Source organism: Simochromis diagramma, unplaced genomic scaffold (genome assembly GCF_900408965.1).
Source record: "Simochromis diagramma unplaced genomic scaffold, fSimDia1.1 OVJJ01000402.1, whole genome shotgun sequence".
Taxonomy (NCBI): Eukaryota; Metazoa; Chordata; class Actinopteri; order Cichliformes; family Cichlidae; genus Simochromis; species Simochromis diagramma.
In genome coordinates, this window is record NW_024386972.1 from 3,874,770 (window position 1) to 3,899,075 (window position 24,306).

General features: G+C 39.7%; 3 protein-coding genes across 9 annotated transcripts in view; 2 read left to right on the forward strand and 1 right to left on the reverse strand.

The window, feature by feature from the left end:
• The window catches only part of pald1a (phosphatase domain containing paladin 1a), a 57,034-nt gene extending 43,176 nt beyond the window's left edge, over positions 1 to 13,858 (reverse strand). Inside the window, exons 1-7 of one of the 5 annotated variants that reach the window (XM_040039027.1) lie at positions 5,495 to 5,984; positions 3,185 to 3,382; positions 2,880 to 2,982; positions 1,740 to 1,919; positions 1,161 to 1,325; positions 914 to 1,074; positions 240 to 315 (exon numbers count right to left, since the gene is read on the reverse strand). In XM_040039027.1, coding sequence (XP_039894961.1) covers positions 240 to 315; positions 914 to 1,074; positions 1,161 to 1,325; positions 1,740 to 1,919; positions 2,880 to 2,982; positions 3,185 to 3,382; positions 5,495 to 5,556 — 945 coding nt within the window. In that variant the 5' untranslated portion in view covers positions 5,557 to 5,984. Of the gene's footprint in view, positions 1 to 239; positions 316 to 913; positions 1,075 to 1,160; positions 1,326 to 1,739; positions 1,920 to 2,879; positions 2,983 to 3,184; positions 3,383 to 5,494; positions 5,985 to 9,290; positions 9,564 to 12,613; positions 12,635 to 13,670 lie in introns of those variants that run through there. The other 4 variants (XM_040039030.1, XM_040039028.1, XM_040039031.1 and 1 more) reach the window with 4 other exon arrangements.
• Positions 13,859 to 14,226: 368 nt separating this feature from the next.
• ndr2 (nodal-related 2) lies at positions 14,227 to 18,978 on the forward strand. Its single transcript, XM_040039344.1, has 3 exons — positions 14,227 to 15,154; positions 16,654 to 17,396; positions 18,800 to 18,978. The coding sequence occupies exons 1-3, from the start codon at positions 14,890 to 14,892 to the stop codon at positions 18,950 to 18,952; spliced, it is 1,161 nt and encodes a 386-aa protein (XP_039895278.1). The 5' UTR covers positions 14,227 to 14,889; the 3' UTR covers positions 18,953 to 18,978.
• Positions 18,979 to 19,753: 775 nt separating this feature from the next.
• On the forward strand, positions 19,754 to 23,794 carry lrrc20 (leucine rich repeat containing 20). 3 transcript variants are annotated; one of them, XM_040039327.1, is made up of 5 exons: positions 19,754 to 19,879; positions 22,291 to 22,379; positions 22,635 to 22,784; positions 22,962 to 23,129; positions 23,220 to 23,794. In XM_040039327.1, the coding sequence occupies exons 2-5, from the start codon at positions 22,310 to 22,312 to the stop codon at positions 23,354 to 23,356; spliced, it is 525 nt and encodes a 174-aa protein (XP_039895261.1). In that variant the 5' UTR covers positions 19,754 to 19,879; positions 22,291 to 22,309; the 3' UTR covers positions 23,357 to 23,794. The 3 variants fall into 3 exon arrangements, with proteins under 3 accessions (XP_039895261.1, XP_039895262.1, XP_039895259.1); XM_040039328.1 differs by lacking the exon at positions 19,754 to 19,879 and adding an exon at positions 20,134 to 20,278; XM_040039325.1 differs by lacking the exon at positions 19,754 to 19,879 and adding an exon at positions 20,135 to 20,412.
• The last annotated feature ends 512 nt before the right edge of the window (positions 23,795 to 24,306 follow it).

Consider the following 24,306-nt stretch of genomic DNA (forward strand, 5'->3'; position numbering starts at 1 on the left):
GGGGACTTATCAATAATTGATTACACATACAGGACAGATAATGGCATACATGTGGATTAAAAAAGCTAGCGTTACTTTCTCACTACCTCAGTGAAAAACTCCAGGCGCTCTCCAAAGCTCTGGCCATGAATAACTTTAATGGCGCATCAGAACAAGATCCAAATATAAAAAACAAGCCCAAAAAAGGACTATGTAACAGCTGGGTTTGTAGTGTGATTGGCATTTTTACATCTGCTTACCCTGAGTATGTTAACAAATGCGTCAAAGTCTTCTTCCAATGGTGCTCCTTCTGTGGGCAGCGGCAGTCTGTAGTACCTGCAAAACAACACACTGTCACCCAGAGTTGAACCCGTCCCTGTGTATGTTGTGTCAATACTGCCCTTATGTAGGTCAGAGCACATAAACATATAACCTTAAGACTTTACAGCCAAGCTCCCTAATGTTGTGTTTCCTAATCTCATCAGATAGACACTATGCCTTTTCCGGCAAACCGCAAAGGATGATGGGAGAGATTGAATCACAGGATGAGCCCAAACACCTGCACTTTGAATCTATTTATAATAAAACATCCTATCGTTTACGAAACATAAAGATTAAGAGTAAAGGCTTTAGGGCTCTCCTATGGAAGTAATACATTCTCTTGGCCTGGATACGCAGCGAGCGGTTCACAACATCTCAGCAAAGCCGACACCGCAGATCTGATTGCAAACAGGATGTTTCAATCTGTAGTTTTTACGCCCCCGTTTCTTCTCGTTTCCAAAAAAACGCAGGGCAACCAGTCTTTGCACAAACAAGCACCACTATTTATAACCTTCCCTGCATGTTCAGCAGCAGGCAGCCACACGCTGCTTCGTGTAAACTTGTGCGTGTGACCTGAGGAGCTCAGGCATAATAAAGGAACAATGTAAACAACCTGTAGGCCGGCATAGTGAACATCGGCCTCTTGTAGACCTCTTCGGTCACATGGATGTCCTCCTCGCACGTGATAGATATCTTCTGCGGCTCGTCTTTAAAGAACTCGATGTCATTGTAGACGTAGAAGACGTTTTCGTTGAGCTTGGCGAAGTCATGGAGCTGTGGAGCGTGGATGAAAGGAGAGTTTTAGTACTGTTGCAAATGACAAAAAAAAATCAGGGATTACGCATGAGTTTGTCTCTCACCTCCTTTCTGATGGTGAGCTCCAGGCTTTCCACCCTCTCCTCTTTTTCCAGGTCATGAAGGTTCTCATGTAGATTTTCCTTCCTCCTCGGGGTATATGGCACAAAGTCATTGTCCTTGTGCAGGAAAACAACGGGCTCCTCTCTTACACAGATGAATATAACCTCCTGTAGGAAGAAATATGGGAAAACAGGCCTCCTCCTTAAAACGACACTACTTTTAAAAATAGCTGGAAACAATTTCTCGTCATATGACACTGAGCACATGAATACAGAGTTTTAAAAACCCGATGTATAATTTTGTCAATTTCATTTTAATTGCGGCCGGTTTCTAGCTGCTCTAAGTAGAAAGATTCATTTTCCACTGGCGCACATGACCACAACTTTCTGTTTGCTCAGTTCTGCAATCCAGCCACAGCCTCCACCGAGCACTTGACTCCTCAAATATTTACTGACAACACGGAGCGAAAGAGGCCAGGCAGAGCTAAACTGGCACCAGCACAGGAAAATAGGATCTACAGAGAAACCTATCGAAGGCTTAAGAGGAGCACATTGAAATTGTGCACAAGTTATAGCAGTGACCTCTTGTCCTTGCGCCTGGAGTCTCTGGAGAACCTGCTTGAACCCAGTCAAGCTGGGCTGACCCATGCCATACAGGGAGTAGGATCCTTTCACTTGGCGGAAGTTGGGCGCCCCATAACTGCCCGTGGTGTTTAGGACATCAGCCTTGCTGTAGACATCCTGGACCATGAAGTACTCCCCCTGGAAAGGAGAGCACATATAAATCTGAACTGAGCCAAACTGTTCCAACTTCCAGCACAGCCTTCATCGGGAGAGTAGCAAAGTAAACATTACAGTGGTTGACACGGTGTTTACATGTGGAAGTGCTTTGTGTCATCGCTGCAAGATTAAGCTAGATTTTTGTCCTCTGTGTTTGCAAACAACACCAAAAAGATAACGTGCGGTTACTGTGTCGTCTCAGAAAGTTCAATCTATGCCCTCCCGCCCAGATCTTTAGTAGACCTGTTCCCTGCACTGATCCAGAGAGTTTAACGCACTGAAACAACAAATACAGACACCCTCATGACCATTGGACTTTCCAGATTCTTCTTATATTTACATTATATACATATTTACGTGTCTTTCCCATTTCTAGTTGGTATTTCAATTTGTTATATCAATATGAGTTAACAGAGGAATAATATCAAATCTACTGTTTTAAAAAGAGCTCTAACTTACTATGTGCACAATATACAAGTATATAAATATATAAAGAAGATTGATTAGTAGTTTTACTACTTTCAATATCAGCATCAGCCCCAGAAATCAAGTTTTAATCAGGTATTAGGCGTTCATAACATTTCAGACAAACATTACTGGTAGAAAGAAAGGAAGTCACTTTTTAAGGAGATGTTCTCAAGACTAAACTCCTGACCTCTCTACACATATAAAAGGAGCTGTGAGTTAACACTGACAAAACACTGCATGCTTGAACTACCACAGCGCAGTTGACAGAGCAGATCAAAGCCTTGAGAGGAGGGTGACAACATTCCCGTTTTAATGGCTGCCTCTGATCATAAAAAAGCGCATGACAATGTTCCTACACCACTCTGCAATTTGGACATGTAAATGTGAAAAAGAAAGAATGGTGAGATGACTCCACAGCTTGCTGTGACAGTGTTGTTCTTTGTCGCAGCTACAAGAAGAGCACGGCACCCTTACCTGCACGAGGTAGTGCTCGGGCAGAGTGTCTGATATCCGACCGACTTTGTAGTTGGTCTTGAGGATGTCGTCGTGAATCTGAAATTCCTGTCTGCAATTATATCTGCAATGCAAAACACAAAACAAGGTGTGGATGGTGCAGAGAGGCCAATTTAATTATCAGCTGCTATTTGCTTGGCCTGGGTTGACAAAAGAGATGATAACGGGGGCAAACACCGTGGCTGGAGGGTGAGGGGGCTGTCACCTCAGCGATCAAAAAGGTTTCACACCCGACTGTGAGGACGTAGATTCGGGGAGGGACTTACGTGATGACGACAGGTGCAACTTTGTTGGTGATGATGGACTTGGCCTTGTTGTTGTGGATGTTGACTGTCTGGAAGGGGCTCATGCAAAGAGACTGCTTGCTGTCAGCCATCGCGTTGCCATGGACACTCTCAAGCGGCGACGCAACAGAAACGGGCTGTGGTGCGGCACTGGCAGTTGTACCCATGCTCCACAAGCTGCTGTAAATGGCATCGCAGTGGACTTAGAAACAGGAAGCAATCACACACGAACGCACGCACACAGCGGCGGAACACACAATAGTGTGTATTTGGAGAGTGACATCATTTACAAACATACTTAAGGTGTGAAAAGTTATTCAGTACTAGTCTCACACTAAGACTAGGAATGGGTTAGAAAAAGGTGTTACTCACCAGCGTATGCTACATAAATAGAATTTTGAATTACTATGCAGATTTTTTTTATTTTTCACATCATGAAACATTTTTTTCTACGCTAGCATCGCGGTTGAGGATTGCCCACCAGTGATCTCATTAAATGTGACACACAGACAGACAGTGAAGTTCCTGTAATAATAAAGAAATACATACATTTAAAAAGTGTGACGAGTTACACTTGAGCAGGCTTTGCTTGCTTGCTTGCAGGTAGGCCATATGTGTACAGGGCAAAAGAGGACTGGATTTGCTCAAATCCATGCACTTTATTCGATTTTTCAAATGTATCTGAATTAATAAACAATAAACAATAAACAACGAGGCTAAAAATTCTTAAAACTGATGGTGGTCTATTATATTGGCCCCCAAAGGCTTTCTCTGTATCTCTCTTGTGTTTTCATACAGTGCTGCCATGAGGTTATTTAGGGTTTCAGGAAATTAGGTACTGACATTCATGGTCGCCAGAGGATTCGCTATCTTTGTGAGTGCTAAATAAGAAGACCGGTACCATTCTCATATCTGTAGAATACAGAAGAAGTGGAAACACTGTTAAAGGCTATTATGATCTCAAAGGGTCTGTTTGGAAGGTTTTTAATATGGTTAACCAGAGCCATGGTAATCAGTATGTTTGGATGGCACTGCTCTTAACATATAATCAGAATGAAAGAATCTACATGTTGAACTATAATTTTTCTGATTATCACTGCAGTTTTGCAATTCTTACATGGCAAGCATTCAAAGCTGGGTATAGAAAAAATCTGCTTTTATTTTAGCGATCTGCTTAATGAAAAAAATAGAAATAAGAATTACTTCTTTATATGATCTCAAATTAATTCCTTTTTCGTTTTATGAGCAAAAAATTGTTTTATCACATAAAAACTGCAGTATAATTGTATTCAGGATATGTGATCAAATAAGCTGAGCTATCATGTATTATGAAAAATATTATCAGTGGTAGTTTTCCGACGCATAGAGCAAGGCTCAGCCAATAACTCATAAAATCCGCCTTTTTAGGCTTAACCATTAATTTCATTTCTCTACAGTTTCATCGTGGTCATAGTGGTAGGGGTTCAGAGTCTCCAATGAGAGCCAGCCAGGTTTCAACAAAACCTTTTCTCCTCTGAATAAAAACCAAGCTTTCCAGGGAGCTCTACAGATAAACAAACAAAACTTCTGACAGCCTAGCAGGCCACACCATCAGTGCTCATTAACATCGCTTGTAAGACACAGCTGGCTGGGAACCTATTACCCCTAACTTAAATGAACAGAATAATACATTGAGTCCCCAAACACAATCAGAGAGAATGAATCCAACAAACACAAAATCTACCGAATGTCACACAGTTCAGCCGTATGGAAGCTTAGCCTTCTAGCTGAGCTCAAAGCACCTCTGTGTGATCATCAGTTTTGAATAGAGTGGGCTCTCAAGGTGCAGAGAGGCTGTGGGTGAGAGAAGTGCCGCATGAGTCACAGCTACTGTCTTCTTTGTTGCTTCTGAAGGTAAGAAGGTAGGTCAAGCCTTGTACTCGGAGACTTTTTGATTCAGCAGAAAGATTCTTCTCACAAGCACAACGTGTTTCCTGGTTTGGATTTTTTTTAATGTACAGTATAAATGGTTTGTAGTTCAAAGAGTTCAAATAATCATAGGATTTCAGTAATTATGCTTCTATCAAATAACAGCTGCGGGAAAAGACTGAAGGCAAAAGAGTCAGAAGCCCTGCCCGAGTTCAATAGGAGGAAGCCAAGTTTTCAATGCTGTGCTCCAGCAGCTTCACAAATCTATTTAAGTCCCCGTCACATACCAAAAGGTTCTCTGTTAGCATAATTTTGTGGCCACCGCAGGAAAAGTAACAAAAAACACTCCACGACGTAACAATTCAGTAAAATATAATATCTTACGCATGAGATGAAGTGCAATCTGTGCTTCCAGAGCCCTTTCTTTGCTGCTTTCTTTCTGCCATGGTCCAAAGGAGTGTGAGAACTTGGCATCACATCCAAAAAAAGAAATCTTCCTTCTTTGAATCCACTCACCCACCCCCAGTCGGAGGGAAACACCCCTTGTGGGAGTTCAAAGTGCCAGGCTGCTTGGCATTCAGGCAAAACTTCAGAAGTTATACTTTTCAGACAACGTACTCCTCGTCTTTGCTCCGTCTCCTGACTGATGTTGGGGAATAGATTCATGCAGGAGACTGGAGTCTCAACGGAGGAGACCAGGGGAAGTAGCAATACATCTGGCAGCCAGATGGCTAACGCTTAGCTTTCTTTCACATGGGCAGGCTATGCACAAAGATAACACACAGCTGACTCTTTCCAACGGACAACACATGAAATGATAACTTTATTATTCATTTGACAGAAGCGGATCCACAGAAATATTTTCATTTTTTTCAAAGCTTTTTAACTTCTGCTTTTATCTCATAATTTTTGCTTATGTTAGCAGGAAATTGCAATATTTCTTCTCTTTCCTTTGAAACTTTTATTTTTAATGAATAAGGGTGGCATGAACCAATCTATACTTGCAAATTCGACGTGTAGGCTACATAAATGATACAGAAACAAGCTGTGGTAAACATTGTACGCCCAAGTATACCACAAGATGTAGCAGATGTAAAAGTGTTGCCAGTTTTGGATTATCCATGTAAGATATGCCCATTTTTTTACAGAGCATTCAAGCTAGGAATACTGTGGCATCATGCCACCCCACTATTCTGTATACAAGCTACGAAGACGGAAAGGGGGGTGGCTTTGTTGCTGCGCATTTAAGCCCTCGGGAGAGATAGTAAAAGAGCCAAATTGACAGTAGTAGAAAGACATAGCCAGCACTCCGAATGCTGATGGTTTGGACATCACATGGATCTGATTCCAAAATAACGACACACGATGAAAAATGAAGCACATTTTGCAGGCCTGCTGCAGATTAGTGTGAACAAGCAAAGGTGTCATTAAGAGAGGTCTTTTTAACACTTTTAAGGCAAACCGTTCACCTTAACGAGTTTTGTTTTGTTCTTCTCTTAAAGTAACGGGTAGAAACAGACTAATTTCGATCTCTGTCCCTTTAAGGGCATTTAATCAGTAGGTTTCTTTTACCCACCACCACAGTTATGCATGGCTCTGTGGTTTAGTGGAAGGCCATAAAACACTGAAAACTGATTCTCACATTATATTCAGCCACGCACTAGAACTTCCTAAATCTTATCGCATATGTGATGTGGTTGTTTGCGAAACATCTGATAATCGAGGATACGTGATACGTTGCTTTGACTTTTCAGCAAGGAAATGGTCACACTGTAGGCTCTGCTCTCTTACTTTGCAGCCTGTCACCACTGCTGCAAGACCACGGTGCACACACTTTGATACAGACGTTCTTGCTAGACGCAAGAGCAGCTCTTCAACTGCACTAATTTCAGCATGGGCAGACCTGGTCTCCGCCCCCAGGCGGGCAACCGGGGTGGAGGCCTGTGTAGAAATAGCCCTCAGTCATAAACATCCTACTGGCAAGCCAATCAAGGCAACTCATTAGAGAGGCTGTTTATCCCACACATCAACCAGAGTAGTACTGCACACACACTGAAGCACTGCACTGATGCTGCACTGTGTGCGGGTCCGATGAAAGATAAGTGGAATTCAATGAAATAAGTAAATGCACACACAAACAAAAACAATAATCTTGAATTCAGCTATCTGTGTTTGTGTAGGAATCTGCCAACAAAGCTGTGATCAGCTGGTGAAAGTTAACCAGCGGCACTAATATTTAAATTCAAAGACAGCATAGTGGGCTTACGACCATGGAAACCAGAAGCTACTGCCAGCCTATCAGTACTGCTCCATTCAGGACAGCCCCATTTAAATTCAGCCGGTGTCCCAACTTTGCTGTAGCAACGTCTTCAGACAAAAGGGTCTGAGCGCAGACAGGAAGGAGCTTGCAGCTGCAGGATGCATCTGTTGGTGGCCCCGAGGAAGGATGCAGAGCACCCTTTATTCATACGAGATGCAGGGGTTTAAGAGAGATGAGTATCACTTTGTAGTGCGCAGGAGATCTTTCAACACAACTTCCCACATTGAGGTTGAGAGGAGAGCCGCCAGCGTGTCAACAAAAGCCACATTAAGATTCTAAATTCAATACAAATTGACATCACCTAATTCATAATCAGGGATCCTGTGTATTTTCTGGTCTCCATGGAGGCCACTCGTTCAGTCTGAAAATGTTTAGGCTAAAAGCATGCTGGGTACACAAAAATAAGCTGATTTAGTGCAATGCAGTCATGTCGTGTCTGGAAATAGCCACACAATATCCCCATCAACCATCTGATCTTCTGTGCGCTAACTTAAAGTATGACATCTGAATGCTAATTTTATTTAATAATAACAATGACACATTGTCCCACTCTCTCTCATCACAGGCTAGACCGAGAAAACCCTTCGACCAAACTCAGTCACACCCCCACACAAGCTAAGGAAGCATAAGCACACCTTGACAGGAAACGCTTACATGTACTCTCTGAAACTTCCTCCCTGCAGCTGTACGCATATTTCACCAACGAGGTTAAGGGTTGCAGGCGTGATTCCACAGGACATTGCTAGTTCCTGCCCTAAAATGTCAGTTCTGCACGGAAATGAGTTCAGTGCTTCCTCTGCAAAAAATCTTTTTTGTGTTTTCCTTCAACTGTTCCAAAAACCTCATTGTGAATTTGTGTCAACTTGTGACTTTTGCTAATCATTGTACAAAAGAAATAGCCCGGCGATGTGGTCAGAAAGAGCACACTGTGGTAAAAAGAAGCTGCGTGCTGATGCATGGTGAGAGGATGCTATTTTCAAATCTGATCAAATGTGTGAAATAGCATTTCCACTGCAAGAGTTAGCATCCAGAGTGACAGCCGAGGTGCACGCACTGACTGGACGACATCTAAAGGAAATGGCATGTAGCACTAGTAAGAGCTGAAAATCCACTGAGATACAAACAAACTCTGCTTCTGCTACTGCAGTGAGACAACATAAATCACGAGTAACCTTTAGCCTTGTGCATTCTTGCTTTCATCACAGCTTGACAGTGAGCTCCAGCTAAAAAGGGTTTCCAAATCTATTTTTAAAAACCCTGTCTGTAATTTATTTCATCTCAAGATGCCAATAATATCTTCTTATTTCAAGCCTGCAGTGGTGTGGTTTTCACTTTTTGTAAACCTCAGTGTCTGGCCACAATATTCTGGCAGATCTGCCGGTTCAAGTGACAGCAGATAGATTTTACACCGAGTTGTTAACATGTTACATTTCGCTTGCAACTCGAGCTGAAGTGATAAACTTGTGTAAGTGCAAACAGATCTTGACTGAGCAGCATTTTGTAAGATGGTCAAGGGTGTCTGAATCATTTTAAACAGGTGCTGGTCACTCCGGCAGAAGAATGAGAGTGGATAAACACTTAAGAGGAGAGCTTAGGCGTCACATGCCATTAAGAATGCAGTCCATGTAGCTATGTGAATATCAGCCATGACTGGCATTATCAAAGAATGTGGTAAACAGATTAAAAAGATATTTTACATCTCTTAAGTCTCATGTAAAATCACAGCATGCATCTAAAGAACAGCGCATGCCATTTCTTTTGTACCTTTTGAAAACATACTGATGACACGTTTTGCGACCACAAACCAGCAAAAGGAGTCAAGTGTCACAACAAAGAAAATGCAAAGTATGACAACCGTACCTGACATTCAGCTGCTCATTCCACCGTCCGAGAGGTGCGCGAGTCTCAGAGAAACACAATCACAAAACAGAAAATAATGGGTTAAAAAGAACCAAAATGACAGCTCTCCGGCAGGCAAGCAGTCTCACTCAGACATCCCCACTGGCATCTCTGTCTGTTCTGTGAGGCAATGTGTCTCTGCCTCCTGATCAAACTACAGCAGGCGGCAGTCTTGCATCATTAACATGTCCTTATAAAGCAAGTCAATGAACATGTCCTTCAGTAAGGACAGATCCCAGACAGCCACTGAGTAGGAAAAGACGGGAGTGTGCAGGGAGGTGGGGTGGGGGCTCCACTGTTGGTTTGTTTGTTACTTTTTTGTATGCATCCCCTGCACATGAGGTGCAAGGTTGCTGGGATTTGTGTGTGTATGAAACTGATTGCGCATGTGTGTGCGTGCGTGTGTGTGTGTTTGGGTGGGGGGGGGGTGAAGAGGATGTGGAGGCGGACCCAGAGGCTTACTCACCATCCACTTCGCCATCCAATCATAAACCGGAGCCTCCTGCCAGCACAATACCTTCTGAACACACAGACCTTTCAGCAACTGTATCAAACTAAACCATCACTTCTTACACAAATTACGAGCAGATGCAGCAGTAAACCCTCACTGAAGAATGTAAGGTACACTTGCAACACCGACAACATAAGCCTAATTCACTGCAATGCGCTAATTACTCCATTCATTAGCAGTTAACACATGTCATGTCGAAAGTAAACAAGCTTACAGCTGGGCAAATACTTAGATTTAAGCTTGAGTTTTAGCTGTAAATGCCTGCGTGCTGTACCCTTTGTAGTCATAACACTGAGGGTATGTCAGTTCAAACAGCAAGCATCCTAAGGTTTGAATAAGGCACGAACACAGCCAACAGCATCTGCTTGCAAAATACCTGTATCGAAATTCTGCCAAACGTACCCATTTGGGTAAGATTTACACTTAGGACTCCAAATTATTAAACAAAACGGCCAACAACATCGGGCTTATCGTCTGAGTGAACTGCATGTGAGAATGTTTTCTTACAAAAGTATGTGCGATCACAAATCTGTCACAAGATAATGTCCACATCAAGCTGATTTGCAAATGTGGTAAGTGGTTTTTTCGAGATATGGATGTAAAATCTACTGCTGCCACACCTGTTCCTTCCTTCCTGCAGCCTCGCAGGCCAAAGATTCTGACGTTCTTGCAACACAGTGAATGTGAAACCAAACCCTCCCATGGCCCGCAAACCTCAAAACATGAATGAATCCACCCAGGAAGTGAGAAGTAACAAATATTCGTTTGTTTTTCGGGGGGGGGGGGATTTTGTAATAAACTGTCATAAAGCTAATGAGTGACCCACCTAGGCACAGGCTCATGCACCTTCCCTTTTTTTAAAAATCAGAAAAAAAGCATAATTTAGAATAAGAGGATATTCAATGGCAGACTGAAAAAATATCCTCTCTGCTTAATGTCCCCATTGGAAAAGGACTGTACGGCTTTTATCACCTCTCTTGTTCAAATCTCTTCTCAGGCCTGGTGTCTGTCTTATCTCCAGAAAGCCAGTTTGCTAAGAGCCTTGTAAGAGCAATTGTAAGGAAGGGGGAAGTATTTCACCTGAGACAAGTTCTAAGCTTCCAAACACATTAGAAATGAAATTAATGCTTTCAGATAGTCTTTTCATCTTTCTCACAGCACAGGGACACTGTTCCCAAATCAAAATGTTTCCCTAATCAATCACTGTCAAGTTAAAAATAAATCAGCAGCTCAAAGCTCTTGGGAAGATGAAATGATAACTAATTACAAATACACATTGGCATGTTCTGGGTGGACGTCCAGTGCAATATTCTCTTGAGTCCATTGATCAAATATGACACCTTGTGGTAAGAATTAACAACTGCATTTAGATAATTATCTAATTTCCAAAACACTTCTTTTCATTCAGACAACTATTAAATCACAATCAGAAAACAGTGCCCACTGGGAAATTAATTAATTTACATCAAATGTCCTCTGGGTAACTTTGGATATGACCAAAATTATATTTACTGAAAGGCATACCTTCAAATATTTTGATATTATCAAATTTTTTTTACATCAAATTTTTCTTAGAATGTAAGAAGATCAAAAACATTTTTAAATGTTTCTTAGCAGGTCTTAAAATTATGTAAATACAATTAAAGGAACAACAAGACATTGGAAGCAGTACAGCCTTACTGCTTCCAATGGAATTAAGATGATTAGGAGCAGCCAAGTGCTTGTAATAAAAAATTAAGTGATAATTAGCAACCTTCTCTCTAAAAGCACTTTTGGCAGTCTGCTGGCGTTCAGCTGTTTGTTAACACAATGCAAAAGAGGAAGGAGGGTTATGTAATTTATAAAGATTATGAAAATGTAGAAAACAAGCTGGTGTGCCAATTATCCCAGGAGTGGTCATTGCAACAAATTCACCCCAAGGTCAGACCCTGGAATGCTCAGAGAAATCACAAAATAACCCAAGAGCTACAGAATCATGGGGTGTGCTAGTTTGCTAGTGTGGTAGTTTTCCATACACTGCTTCTGCATTTTGGCTTAGTTTGACACAGTGTAATACATAATTTTTATTGTTCATATGAGCATGTATTTACCTCGTTTGAAGACTTAGAAAGGACCAGATCATGTTTAATTATGTCCTCACTGAAAAGTACACTTTTTTCAGTTCTAAGGTCTTAGGGATCCCTAAGACCTTAAAACTGAAAAAAGTGTACTTTCTTTTCCACATAAAAGCATATTATGACTATTTCACCTGCACTGCATTTTTGATTTATGTAGATAGTAACGGACTGTATAACTAAACATGCATATGGTAGATTATAAGTATTTGATTAAGTCCTAGCAGTTTTATTGTAGTCAGCTGTTATTTATAGTTTCATTATGAACATGGGGAAGGTGAACAGTCACAGCTATTTTATTGTGCAACTTCAGAAAATAAGAAAAGAGAGTTGGGACCCGCAACACCCCATCCCGAATTTGGCCCCTCTCAGTATTGACTCAGTTGACCTTGGCACAATACTCTTATAAATGATTGCAAATATGCATCCAAATCAATTTCAAAACAAGCAGCGCTGGGACTTAAGGAAACTTGAACCTAACTGAACACCTGTTTTACATTTCTCAATCCCTATGAACAGATCTACTATAAATCATTTTGGAAACAAAGTGGGGGCTTTTCGTGGGGCATGTCCAAACAAACAACTTTTAAAATTGCACGTAGGAGTTAAGTTTCTCATCCAGCAATCTTATCAAGATAAACTGAGATTAAAAGGCTCACCATTTAGTATTTGGCTGCTCAATCATCCAGGAGTTTCGTTCTATCACTCTTGATTAACTGATACTCGTGGTTTGATCGAGTCAATCAGAGGCAGTTTCAGTGCACCCCATCGCCACTCCCACCGCCCAACCCCACCCCCCATGACATCAGGTAAAGCGATATAAACAGAAGAGCCTGGAAGGATAACCAGCTGGAAGGACCAAAGTAAACAAAGACCTTGACACAAAACAAAATAAATCAAAGAACATCATGTGCTTTGTGCTTTTAGACTTTATACCAGGCCTAGTAAAATCTTACGCAGATGCAGCATGACGTCACTATTTGCCTATTATATACTGTATATGCTATAAATGCACATGTAAATACATGACGCGGTTTTAGATTATGTTTCTGTTAGTGGTATTTGTATGTAGAAGTATTTGTTTTGGTTCATTTTCCTGTCTTATGAGCGCTAACATATAAAACACACCTATTATTAGTACATATCCAGTTTTTGCATAAGTGATGCAAATGCATTACGCAGAGCATAACACATTGTTTTTCTCAAACCTTTTATCATTTGCATGCATGTACTGTAATGTAATTTTCATGCGCGTGTAATCGTTGCACTGTAACACATCAGGACATCCTAGAAAATGTTTGTTTTTTATAAGCAAATAAAAACATAAGTTAACGGTTATCCATTTATGCATTTCTATAGTAATGAGCCCCAACTGCCTATCGTGGTTTGCACAACTTGTTTTTATTATTATTATTATTATTATTAATTATCACTGTCAGCGCCCAAAACACCAGATTGAATGCACAATGCAGTGCAGGCATGGAGAGATGGGGGGTGGGGGTGCCAAGCACATGTATGCCCCATCAGCCACACAAGCACATCATGAAAATATCCTTCACTGCGGAAGTCTAGTCCAAGCAAAAGTCCAAAATCCATATTTGCTGAAGATTGTAATCTAGAGGGATACTGGGGTCCAAAAACGGCACGAGTGCCAACTTTCTTTTTAGCTGCCATGACTCGTGCAAGAAAAGACCCGTAAACTTTAAAGCTACTCACCATTTCAGCACACGGTAGGTGAAAAAGCGACGGGCCAGTTAGGAAAACAGACCTCGGACCTCGGTAATTCCGGTGTAGATGTTGTCGACAAAGTGCACCGCTTTTTAACTATACAGGTGGATAAAAAATATCCATTAATTTTTATCCTTTCTCGGGAGATTCTCGAGGAAAAGGATTTCATTATGTGAATGGAGACGCATAGCGCATGCGCAGTTTGCGACAACCATCCACAGATGCTCTTTGCAGGAACCAAGAGTTTTGACGTGCAAACTTTGCGAATATTTAAAAGGTTCATTGCTGTTATGCCACTTTGAAATTAAGCATCCTTATAATAGGTGTATACAACTACTATTAATAAAATGAAAGCTTATATATAAACATTACAAATAAAATTAATACGCTGTTTAAGGAATTCTAACCAGAAAAACACCAGTGAGTTCAATAAATATTGATTTCTGACCATAAAGAAGATGTAAAGCTTTATATAATAGTATAGCTTTAAAAGTAAACATCTTAAAGTTAAATATGAGCGAGATAAGACGTGTTTCCTGCTTCATTCTATCTGTGCTGCTTGATAGTGTCCCAGAGGTCTATATTAAGTTTCTAGCGACTTTATCTCAGTTTGTGGTAGGCCTGTTTTATCCGTCTCCATCTTTTATCGTAATATTCTTGTCACAAAAGGCCATTTGAGGTATAATTAGAAGTTAAATTAGGCCAAGTTATTAACAAATGCATAATAAATGTAGTATAAATGTCATGTGCGTTCCCTATATTACTGGTTGCAGTGATGTTTTAACATTAATAGTTCTGTTGCCATTGTTGTTGTTGTACGAAGACATGCCTGATGGGTAATAGAGCCCATTCATTGTCCCTGATGTGCATTTCAAGGGGCCCGTAGTAGACTAAATTAGACTATGGGAAAGCCTAACAATTAGTGCAAACCAAACAGATGAAACAATTAGTCTGAGAATGGGGAGTCAGGCTGCAGAAGCCCAAAGAACATGGTGCAAACAAAACCTGTGCGTCTTGTAAACACCAACCCAGGCGCCTCATTACCAATTGAATAGATGATGAGCTGTCAGGTAGCAAGTCTTGAGGACTCATGTCAATTTCCTTTAATGTTCTCAGCTACTTGTTAAACGTGAAAGGGGGTGGGTGAGAGTATATAAGGCTCCCCTGCTCTTCCAGAGGAGGAATTTGTCATTAACCGACCTAAAACATGCGCTCATGGGGAGCTTTGGGTGTTGCGCTCCATGCATCTTTGCTGGCGCTGCTGGCTCAAGGGATTCATAAATCCAGCGATGGGGTGTTTATGAGGCCGCTGCACCGTTTTGCCGTGATGGACCGAGGAACTGGATATCATCTGCCGAGCTACATGATGCAACTTTACAGGAATTTCAAGTCGAATTTTTCCGGTCTTATGGATACGATGGAGCAAGATGCCGCAAGACAAGCGGACACCGTGAAGAGTATGATGGCTAAAAGTAAGATCTGGCTCGTTGCTTCATAAAAAATATTTGGTTTGTTTGTCAGAAACGTGCAGGGAATCGTTTGACATTCGTGTTTTATAGCTTTGGTTCGGGTCAGATGTCTTCTCTACCATTAATAAATCCTCTCAGATGTTAAGGAGTTTAGTTTTTCTGTCAACACTGCGTGCCAGACGACCTCAGAGGTTTTCAATCCACATTCCGCTTAGGGGGTGAATAACCATGCAGAGATCAGCGTGTGAAAAGGCCGGTATTCTCTCTAATTCTCAAAGCAAACCTCTTCTTCGCTAAATAGGCGATGTTGATTAGATACCTCGCCAGACATCCCCCTATACAAATCTCTTGCTTAGTCAAATCAACAACCTCCTTCAGTTCTTTTTCGCACTTGGTTTGATTAAATTAGAGCGCTGGATTTAACGGTGGCACAAGCAGCCAGCACAGGACACCCCCCCCCAATCCCTGCTGCAGAATCTAATTTCACATCTCGGTAAAGTGTTAGAGTTACTACCTGTTTGTTTGACAGAGGATATGCAGAAGCCGTGAGAAGCAGGGATGTGTTAAGTGATTGGTTTCGGCTACGTGTTTGGTTTGAGTGGATTAATAGCGCGGGTGGTTTGCACTTTTGATCAAGAGAAGAACTCAATAGGCAGCGGACAATGCAAAAGTTAAATGTTTTAAAGCCGTTCATCCCTTAGATTAATCGGAACCACACCTGTTTAGAATCACAATGGGTCTCTTTACAGATGTGGGCGCAGAGCAGGGTGTCCATGGGTAGCATAATGAATGGGTTATGTTGGGAAAAAGCATAAGCAACTTTGATTACTGAAATCCCCTAATCACGAAGTTCTAGATGACATATATTATTATTTTCTCACCAGATGAGCCTGCATGTTCATTAAAGGTTTCATTTTTTGATTTTATCTGACTTCTGTTATGAGGTAAATAAACTTTCAAAAAAAACATTTTAGGTTAAAATAATTCCTGTTGGCTGATTAAATCCACTAAACAAGCAAAACATATAAGGTTGAAGCTGTAGGCCTTCTTATTGATTTGCATCTTCTTTAATAAAGCTGTTACAGGCTGCACACTGAAAATGTCATGTCATAGTTAAGATATATGTTGCACTCATACCTTCCATAAGTTTATTTAATTTGGCGAGACCCTACATTATCAGAAAAGTAACCTTCAACAATCCGGTGATCACCTTTCAAAAGCACTTGGAGATTTTAAGGGAGGAAAAACGCTTAGAAGAATAGATTTCCAGCAAAATCAGGCTCACAAAGTTGCAGCTATCTACCTGTGTGGTGAGGAGGGAAAGACAGCAATCTAATGTTTGGTAATATAATAATGGGGGGGGGGGGGGGGGGGGATTAATTTCCCACACAGGTGGTTGTTTGTTGGTTTACATGCATTAGTAACACACAATCAGTCATTATAATCTGTGTCATACAAAGTGCTCTTCAATTATGCTAATTCTTCCATTTTTGCTATATCAGATTTGAAGTACAGACATAGATCCTGGGTGGCGACATTTGACCTCCATGCGCTGGGAGCTGACAAACAAATCCAGGCAGCAGAGTTGAGAATCAAGCTACCTTGGACAATGAATGTTTCCAACATTAGCGTGGAGGTGTATCACCACCATGACCAGGATCAGCATCTGCTGGCACTGCTCACAGAATCGTCACTAGTCACATCATCTCAGAGCTGGAAAGTATTCAACATGACAAATCCCCTCTTGAGCTGGCTTAAAGAGAAATCAACAACAAGAATTCGACACAAGCGAGTGTCAAGAAGAAGGAAAGTGATAAAGAAAAAGCGAGGCCTGCCTCTTCCCGATGAGCCTGTTTATGAAACAAGTTTGACAAAAGACCAGGATGTGAGTGACCGGGCCTTGCTGGTTGTCTTCTCACACACAGGGTCTGATGAAAACTCAAAGGCTAAAGCGAGCTTACTCCATACAGCTGAACAATCCAAGTTCTTCTCCCCTGCTGAAATCAAAAAGAGGCGAAGGAGCAAACGGGGCCAGAGAGAGCAAACAGCAAGAACCCCACAGCTGTTCAAAAGAGTGAGTGAAAAATCGCTCTGTCGCAAAGTGGACCTGCATGTCGACTTTAATCAGATTGGCTGGGGGTCCTGGATTGTCTTTCCTAAAAAATACAATGCCTACCGCTGTGAAGGCTCCTGCCCTAGTCCTCTGAGAGAAGACTTAAATCCAACCAATCATGCCTACATGCAGGTGAGTGCCTATCTAGAGTTTCTGTTCTTACACATATTCATATTATCATCATAGGAACATTGTATGCAGACCGTTTAAAAATTCATATGCACACAATCACTGGCAGATATATGCATCAGGGACAATTTGGGATAGGGACAATCTATCTATCTATCTATCTATCTATCTATCTATCTATCTATCTATCTATCTATCTATCTATCTATCTATCTATCTATCTAATAAAAATACCAATTACTTCACAATGGAAGCGCCTGAACTGTAGCTAAACCACTAAAGTACAACTTATGGAAACAGTACTTCAGACTAATATGTAATAAAATAAACTTTACGTGATCAACAATGATAACAACTATGAAAAATCTGCAGGCAAGCAAAAATACCACTTAACTCAATTTACCGGAAGTCCTCAGTGGCTCTTGAGTCAAATAATGTTTATCTAATTATGTAATGTAATGTATTATGTAAGTAATAATGTAATAATGTTTTTTGTTCACTAAAAAGAAAAAATTGAGACATTTAGCTACAGTAATGTGTTAGATCAGAGACATATCATTGTGAAAATGCACTACATACTGGTTAAGTGTGTGGTGGTGGCTGTCTGATGGATGTCTTAACAATGTTAACTTGACACCAGTTAGGACTGAAGAAAAAGGGTGGAGGGCCTCTCTAAGGGGGTTCACAAACAGTAGAGAACAGTAATGGTAAACTATATATTAAAAAAAGGAAATTATTCCTGTGTTTTTCTACCCAAAAGTGTTGTCAATTACTTTCAAAATGACAAAACAAGTATCTCAAATACTTGAAACACTATGCAAATATGAATCGTAGTTACTAGTTTTTTTTGTGTGTGTTTTTTTTTGTTTTGTTTTTTTTACATTTGTTCATTCATTCATTGGAGCTTATTCCAGCTGTCTTAGGGCGAGAGGCAGGGTACACCCTGGACAGGTTGCCAGTCTGTCGCAGGGCTATAATAATTGTTTTATTATTTTTTGTTTTGCTAATTTAGTAAAACGTGAGGATTTGAAGCTTTTCATCATAACAAATCTGTTAGTACTCCTTTTCCACACTATGAAAAAGGGTAAAACAAGATATCATTTTTTAATCTCAAATATGACAATTATTTATCAGAACGTCTTTGGTTTAAAGTGGTTCAAAATGTTACGTTAAACACAACAAAACATATAACAAATAGCTTAAATGAACAGAAATGTTCAAAATTCAACAATCAACAAAGCAAAACAACTTACTAAATGAAGTGAAAAGCAGAATAGCAAATATCAGATGACAGTAAGTGGGTCAGTATGTCAGTAAGCTAAGATAGTATAACGCTATTACTATATTTCTTTAAAGAACTGCAGTTATCTACAATTGGCCTAAAGCCTCTCTCTTTCTTTTTCCAGAGTCTCCTGAAGCATTTCCACCCTGACAGAGTGGCCTCACCCTGCTGTGCACCAACCAAAATGAGCCCACTGAGCATGTTGTACTATGAAAATGGAGAGATGCTCCTTCGACACCACGAGGATATGATTGTGGATCAGTGCGGGTGCCAGTGAAAGCTAAAACCAGCTGCAGAGCAGGCTTAACACTGTACAGAAATTCTTGACAGAACCAAGTAATTTCTGAAAATAAAATAAAATAAAATACAATAAGATAAAATAAAATAAAATAAAATAAAATAAGATAAGATAAGATAAAATAAAATAAAATAAAATAAAACATTTATACAGAAGGAAGAAAGCACTGCAAGACTGTGTCGAAGCGTTGTACAGAGACAACATTTTGATGTGTGATGTAGGCTTTGGTTTGTAAGAATAGTTGCATTTTGAGATGTACCAAAATGTGAATTCAAAAATTGGGTTCACCTATTGTCACAAACTGAAGTTCATTCACTTTAAATTATCAATTGTTATAATTGTAAATATTTAATGGTAATGTTGATTAATATTTCAGCACAGTTTTATTGTCGACTACCATTTGTGTATATTGTTATAATGGCTATTTATATTGTTATACTATTGTAAATATTAAAATAAAATTACTTATATGTACATGTTGCACCCTTAATATGTATTTTGTTATACTGATTAAAAATTATGTGGTGTATTTGGTTTTTAAGATGCTACAGTTTCATGACAAATAGCATGGTACAGCTTATGTTTAGCAACAGGATTGTGTGTGAACTGTGTTTCACAAAAGCACTCACACTCAAAATAGGTGGACTTTTCTAGCTGTTTCAGTCATCTACAGTAAGTGACTGCCAAATTCCTCTTACATTCAAAATATAGCATTGTAAAAGGAATATCCAGCCAACACTCTAAAGTTGCAGTTTGTTGTAACAATGCTAAACTAGGTTCTATTCTTCTAAAGCAATAGAGCTCATTGTATTCAAATCCTTTGAAAAAATACTGACTAACCAGGAACTTGCCAGATTCATGACTATGGCAGAGGTCAGACTGGCAATAGCTGACCAGGACTCAGAGGTAAGACAACATTTAACTTCGTAATGTCAGTTTCCACTCAGGCAGATGTGGTTAACTATTTAATTATAGTTGAATTAACCAGCAACTATTTAAAAAAAATCTTTTATACGTGTTCAATAAATTTTAAAGATGGTTTAAGTTATTTAGTTGTGGTATCTGCGCCTTATTACTCATGGAATTCGTGTATGACGCTATTTCTTTTGTTTTATATTTTAAATTTTCGTGTTCTGCAATTTCAAAGCGCAGGACTGACGCTCGTGAATATCACTTATGTTAGCTAGCAAGCTAACCGAAGCTAAGCATTAACTTGCTTTTGCATTGTTTGATAACTTCTTTGCTTATATGAGGTGATGCTAACGTATCGTACTGACCGAAAAAAAATAGCGCAGCAGCAAAGAGGTGAGCCAGCCAGCCTCTCCCCTGGTTAAAAATACACACTCATTAAACTTGCCTGGTGGGTTGAGAAGCTGAAGCTAAGTTAGCTAACACCGGCAGCTGCACGTTTTGGTAACACTAGCAGGCTTTTAGTTGAGGTAAGTGACTTTTTTGTATAGCTTCAATGACACAGAGCATAGCTATATGTCTGTCAACCGGTGAATTTATATTAGTCTGGTAGTGTAGGTCTGAAGTAAGTCTAAAGATTTTTATGTTAGCATACATGCTTTATTTACTAGCTTTATGGTTAACCAGAAGTGAAAAGCGATCTTCGTGAAGGCTCAACTGAAGCAACGTTTCTGGGGTTTTATGTTACTATTTCCACTTTGAGGACTTAATGGGTTTTAATAATGGGCAAAGGCAAAAGTTGAATTTCTCTCAAACACTCTGTAATTCAATGTAACAAATGTTTTATGAGTTGTCTTTAATTTACCACAAATTACCAGATAGTTTCAAATTATTATTATTATTATTATTTTTATTTAAAGAACTGCACTGTGTCTTTTTCTAGATCTGGAGAAAGCATATGATAGAGTGCCAAGAAAGGAACTGTGGTAGTCTTAAGAGGAAGTCAGGAGTGATGGAGAAGTATGTTAGGTTGGTGTAGGACATGTATGAGGACAACAAGACAGTGGTGAGGTGTGACAGAAGTGAGAGATGGGTTAAAGGCAGAGGTGTGATTAATCAGGGATCGGTTCTGAGCCTCATTCTTGTTTACAGTGGTAATGGACAGGCTGACAGGTGATGTCAGGCAGGAGTCTCCTTGGACTTTGATGTTCGCAGATGACATTTTGGTCTGTAGTGAGAGCAGGGAGCATTTGGAAGGGATTGTTTAGAGGTGGAGATATGCACTAGAGAGAAGAGAAATGAAAGTCAATAGAAGAAAGACAGATTTCACGTGTGAGAGAGAGATGGGTGTAACAGTGAACCAGTAAAGGTAGTAAACATAGATGACTTTAAATACCTGTGGTAAACCAAACAAAGCAACAGAACAGGCAGTGGACAAGAGAGCTGAAAAGCAAGGGCAGCTTGATGGTGTGGGTGGAGACCAGTGTTAGGGGGGATGTGTGACAGAAGGATAGCCGCAAGAGTGAAAGGAAAGGTTTATAAGATGGTAGGGATATCTGAATGTGGAGCTGCCAGGCAGGAGTAAAAGAGAAAGACCACAGAGAAGATTTATGAATGTAGTGGAAAAATGGCATGCAGAGAGTTTGTGTGACAGAGAAGGATGCAAGAAGTAGGGTGAGATAGAGGCAGATGATCCACTGTGTCAACCCATAAAACAGTCAAAAGAAGAAGACAAGTCAACTGTTTAACCTGAGCTGTCTTTCGTTTATATTAATTTCTAATCTGTTTATTCAAAATTGTGAATACTGGAACAAAACAAAAAACTCTTGACATGTCAAATATATTCATCAGTGGAGTACTTGAAAGTACAATATATGAGAAGAGCTATTTTTTTTCTGATCATTTTTTTGAGTAGGAATTAGTGCTAAACAAACATAACTAGTTATAAAAACTCAACCAGTTCAGAATGTAGATGTAGATAAGCAAAGAACTACGACCTTAATATTGTGCCAGTACTAAGTTTATTAAGCTAGAAAAGAATATGAAGAAGAATATGAATCCATCTGACTTTGTGCTGTTAATACACTTGCAGGTCAGGTCTTTACATTAAATTCTGTTAGAAATTGCCTTAATGTACTTAAAACCAAAAGTGCACAAAAATTTGGAGTGTGTCCATGTTAAACAACTAAAGTGTGACATTTATCAGTGCTAGCAATCTTTAATGAGATTTAGCCTTAGAAGGTTCATTTTTAGCCTGTGGCTAAATTTAAAACAGGCGTCGACTGTGTTGTGCTGACTTCAGTGGGATGTCAGCATGGGCAGCAGTTTTGACTGATAGTGTAGTTACTATTTTATCATCTTATCATTTATATGTGGAGGTATGTGTAATGTTGCATTATATCTCTTAGGAAAAGTTAAAGCAGAAAAATGGCTGAGGCTGTTGCAAAAGTGGCCCGGAGGATTAATGCTACTGTAGAGGAGGGAAAAGATAGTGTGGGTAAGATACACTTTAACATATTCTTTCCTTTGTCTCTCACTTAATCTTTGTTCAGAGCATATAAATGAATTTGTTGTCAGAGATAGTACCAGCAGGTGGCGACATAGGCTTAAAGTTGACTGCTACATAACTTGAAATGCCAGAATGTAATAATAAGAATAGTAAGTAATCATGTGTAATTATCAGAGTAATTATAGATTTACACTGTGTTAATGTTTGATTATTTTATAACTATGTTCTTCTTCTTCTCCGCAGACCTGTCAAAATGCATGCTAGCTTCTTTCCCAGACGGTGTGTTCAAAGTCCTGAGGACTGTCACAGAAAACATCCGAGTTATCACATTGGCTGACAATGAGATGAAGGTCGTTTCTAGCAAGTTCTTTACAACTTTCACTCAGCTCAGAGGTAAATGATGTATTTTTTTAAATTAATTATTTAATTTTTTAAAAGCTTGTGCTTTAGTATACTGTTAATCTCACACGCTATTTACCTCACAAACGTTGACAGAATGTCTTCGTGCTCTGATGGGGAAAAACAGCCAAGTGACCCTTCGATTTACTCGTGTCTTGAAATACCTTGCAGAACTGGACCTGCAAGGAAATGTGCTCACCAAACTGCCCGATTCTGTGTCGGAAATGAAGCATCTGACCAGCATCAACCTGGCTAATAACAAGTTCTCCATCTTCCCTGATAAGCTTACTGAAATAGCCACACTGGAGCGTATTGATCTTCAGGGAAATAGCCTTACTGGTAAAAAAGAATTGTTAATGTATCCTCTTTGTGAGAAAGGTACATATTTACACATCTCAGTCTTTTTGTCTTTTAAATTTTCCTCTACAGAAGTACCACTGGAGAAGTTGTCTGACATGCCATCGCTGAAGTGGCTGAATGTGAAGTCAAACCCTCTGGACTCAAACACAAAGTCAGCTCTGCAGTCTCCTCATAAATTTGACATTTTGTCAACAACAGAGTCCTAAAATGCACGATAAATGTATTTCACCTCCTGTAGCATGGAGCTGTGTGCCTTTACTTGCTTAAATTGAATTAGTTTTGTGTTACAGGTAGGACAAAAATACTTCAGGATATCATTATACTGTACAAGCAACAAAAACAGAGTTGTGCGGAGACCTCTTTCTTTGACTTTTCAATGCTGCTGGGAACCCTGTAGGCTCTGCGTTTGGTATTAAGACTTCTGGAAATTAAATCACTCTTTCTTGATACACCATTTGACATTGTTTCAAATTATATATTTATTATGGCTTATTTACTGTTTTTGATAGGGGAAAAAACAAATATACATTGAAAACTAAGCAGTCTCTGTGTATTTGTCCTTTTTTTACATGGTGACTTTGCTGAGATGGTTATGTTATATACAATACTGAGTTTGTATTAAATGACACAGAAGTACAAAAGTGTTCAGGATTGTTTTTAAATGTTTTCATGTTTCACAAGTCTCTCTCTCTCTCTTTTTTTTTTTTTTTTTTACCATTTTGGGTGAGTGTTTTCTTATCCAAATCAAGGATCTAAGTACAGATTGTATTGTATTAGTGAAGCACTTGGCTATGCAAATACAACTGACTGGAAGCTAAGATTGCACCTGAAAAATGTTTTGCAAGAAGAAACATTTGGCTAAATATTATACATGCAAAAATAAAATCTAAAGAATTGGACTAGAACATAGATTACAGCTGGAGCAATAATTTAAACAAGCAAGAGAAAAGCAATTGCTAAGATAATAGTCTGTACACACTGAATGTCGTCTGTAGTTCACCCTCTGAGTGCAGGTACTTCTCACACAGGTAGATACAGTATGAGGAGCTCACAGAATAACATCCTTTCAAGATGCCTGAAGGTATTGTAGCCACATTCAAAGTTGGATAATTCCAGTTCACTGTAACTGTAATAGAAGCTCCAGAAGACAGAGACA